Source organism: Papilio polytes, unplaced genomic scaffold (genome assembly GCF_000836215.1).
Source record: "Papilio polytes unplaced genomic scaffold, Ppol_1.0 DF822067.1, whole genome shotgun sequence".
Classification (NCBI taxonomy): Eukaryota; Metazoa; Arthropoda; class Insecta; order Lepidoptera; family Papilionidae; genus Papilio; species Papilio polytes.
The window spans coordinates 5183133-5186374 of record NW_013527137.1 but is presented as its reverse complement, the minus strand read 5'-3'; the positions used below and the strand labels follow the sequence as shown (position 1 = coordinate 5186374).

The 3242-nt window shown below is 34.1% G+C and overlaps 1 protein-coding gene across 1 annotated transcript; it reads left to right on the top strand.

Moving 5' to 3' along the window:
* The first annotated feature begins 201 nt into the window (after positions 1 to 201).
* Positions 202 to 1951, top strand: LOC106107107 (V-type proton ATPase subunit e 2-like). The gene is made up of 5 exons (XM_013287805.1): positions 202 to 504; positions 828 to 875; positions 1165 to 1252; positions 1648 to 1697; positions 1876 to 1951. Exons 1-5 carry the CDS (start codon positions 308 to 310, stop codon positions 1895 to 1897), a joined length of 405 nt encoding a protein of 134 aa, XP_013143259.1. The 5' UTR covers positions 202 to 307; the 3' UTR covers positions 1898 to 1951.
* The last annotated feature ends 1291 nt before the right edge of the window (positions 1952 to 3242 follow it).

Genomic DNA, 3242 nt, shown 5'->3' with positions numbered 1-3242 from the left:
ACTGTGAGTCGCTAAAGGACATGACACACATATTGCTGTCTCTATATTGTCAAAGAGACTGTAAGGGATAGCAATCTGTGTAAAAGATCACCCCAATGGTGTTGTATAGTAATTCCAGCTTAGGAAATAAAATCTTAACTTACTGAAATAAAAGTACTGGCTGCAAACGTTATTACTGTCAACATGATTGTAATTAAAAAAGTAAATAATTTTAATTTGACATAAAGCGTGCACTGAAAAAGTAGAAATTTAAAACTACTAGAAATTGTTGATGTAATAAAAGTTATTATTTATACGAGGCATAAATATGGCTGAAACTAATACACGATCCGCTGTTAGATTATTCGATTTAAGCTTGGAGTACCCTGTATTCAGGGCCAACTTCTCCAATACCACAGGTTTTCCAACACCAGGACAGTATAATCCAATTTATATTCTTACCGGTGTCTTTGGTTTGCTGTTCATTTTATTACCATTATTCGTACGGAGATCTCCCAATAAAGTGTAAGAAAATTTTATCAAAAATACATGATACTAAGATATAAAATTGTTTTGAGAAATTCTTTCTGTGTGTCGTGTTTGTGTGTTCTATTGAAGGTAGGCAACGCATCTACTTTTGCGAATGTCTATGGCGCTGTCACTTCGCTACTCTAGCGAATTTAAGTAGCCGCTACCTCGTTTGCCATCTTGTAATTTAAAAACGTGTTGCGATCGACACATTAGGGAGAAAGAATAATGACTATACCATGATAAGAGCAAATTTTCCGTTATGTGTGCAAAAATTATTATTTTATAATATTGTTTACTCTATTTATTTGTGTTTTCAGTATTATAAGATGCAGTATTATGCTGTCTATATTCTGCATATGGATCTTGTAAGTTATTTATTTATTTAACATTATTATGAAATTATGATAAAAGTTTTCACAGATAAGTCAATGTTACTATTACAATAAAGGTGCAATTTGAGGGACAAGGTAAACGGCATATGCCGTTGCCTGCTGTTGCCAATGGCAACGCCATGCGCTTTTAGCTAAATCTTTCAAAGCTTATCGGAAGCATTCAACCAAAGCAGGGGAAGGTCGAATGCGACCGCCCAGGGCGCTAAAGCTAAACCCTTGCCGAGGTCTGTAATAAGTGACCTAAACATTTATAATATTTCAGCTGGGTAACCGTTTACATCGGGCAGATGAATCCAATAATGGGTCCGCGCATGCACAACACTACTGTGGCTTGGATTGCTCATGCAAAGGTTACTTGTTTCAATTTACATATAGCTGTTGCTCATTACTTCGTTCGCGTTTAATAAAAAAATATAACCTATATTACTCAGTGAAAACGTAGCTTTTTAATAATGAAAGATTTTTTTAAATCGACCCAGTAGTTTTAGAGTTATTACAATACATACAAAAATACAAATCTTTCCACTTTATAATATTAGTATATATATATACATCTCATTCTAAATTATACAAGTTTGTAAAAAAACATCAAAATCTATAACAATAACCAATGACGAAGTCAAATTACTGGTTCGAATAGTCGTTTTTTAGCGGTAACATCCATCCAAATTTACGCTTTTGTAATATTATAGTAAGGTTATAGTGTTCTGAAAATCGTTTTGTAACATGATTTTTACTATTTCAGGGAAATCCACTAAAAGCTTCCGCCTTAAAGGAGGAGATTCCCGATTATTGGTAATTAAACTAAACACTTAGTTACTTAGGGTTTTACTGTTAGTATTTACACTAGTAATCGCCTAGTGGTCATATCCTATAAACTTTCCCGTCAAAAACATAAACATATTAATTTACAACGAGATATTATCACAAGGGACTACCAAATTTAGTTAATAAATGTTATATTTCCTTTCAGGTCACAGGAGTCTGGCAATTAAGTTTTCATCTTTAATTTTAATGTAGACTTAATTACAATAAAACTCTAGAAGACACAAGACAATTTCATTAAACAATTGTAGTTTTATAACGAAGATTTGCATACAAGATATATTCGAAACTAGATATGACTGATAGAGATGTATGGAAGAGCAGCACATACTGTGCCGACCCTCCATAAGGGATAAGAGCTAGATGAAGATATATTTAAAACCTGTAGGTACAGTCGTAGAAATCCCCGCCGTTCCAGTTACATAAAAATGCCTTTTTCCTTGCAACAAAACCAAATCCACGGGATAATATTAAAAAAACAATTAGCTGCGTACCACGACCTTTTTTCGTGCAGACACATCAAAAGAGCATCCTATTGGTTATTTTTCAGGTCATCATTAATGCGTTCAAACGACTAGCTTTGACCGTGGAAAATCGCCAGATTCCCCGACCATACTTTATGTTTACGAGTGTTTATAAATCGACACATTCCTTAGTAAAGTCACTTTAAAGGAACGTTATCTTAATCCTTACAAAAAATTTGATATCTCTATATTTTTCAAACGAATGAGAATTATAATACTAGCTTTCGCGCGCGACTCTGTCCGCGTAGAGTTAAAGCCTATGTGTTTTTCCAGACTATCCTCTACATTTATACCTAATTTCATCAAAATCTGTACAGCCATTTAGGCTACAAACTCTAACATCCATCCATCGAAACTTTCACATTTATAATATTAATAGTACGAGTATAGAGTATGATTGTTACACGTGTTACAATGGAAACAATAACAATACCTACCAGGCTCACTTAACACATCCTAGTACCATTTGCTTACCCCAAAACACAAAGCAATCAAAGTATCCGAATGGAATTGTAATCGCGCGCCCCCGCAACACGGCGGACGATATCGCTGAAGATCAAAATAACATTTGTACCGAAATCATTTATCAGCGCTGATTCTGTTTCCATTTGGAGTCCCCGCGCCGCCCCTAGCCCTGGCTTGTTAGCTCGCAGAATATAAGGCCACTACCTCCTTACACATGATATAGCGATTTCTCTCCCATCAATAAATCAACGTTTTTATTTATAGATTATTTTTTATTATTCAATTACTTAATTCACCGCCAGTAAATGTCTAGATATCTGTTAATTCGAGTATATTTTCAGTAAAAATTTAACAGAAATAAAAAATTAAATCTTTTTCTAGATACTAGTGCCAGTTTACATTAAAGGACAAATTAACCCCGAGGTTTATGTGATAATATAAGACAATCCTCAGGTTATGTTTATTTATATGAACCACAAACATGTCCAAAAGTGATGGCTGATGATGGCAGAATAAAAATAAAACT

Coding starts and splice junctions, on each gene's coding strand:
- LOC106107107 (XM_013287805.1), top strand. CDS start 308: ATGGCTGAAACTAATACACGATCCGCTGTTAGATTATTCGATTTAAGC. Junction 505..827: donor CGGAGATCTCCCAATAAAGT/GTAAGAAAATTT, acceptor TTGTGTTTTCAG/TATTATAAGATGCAGTATTA. Junction 1,698..1,875: donor GAGGAGATTCCCGATTATTG/GTAATTAAACTA, acceptor ATTTCCTTTCAG/GTCACAGGAGTCTGGCAATT.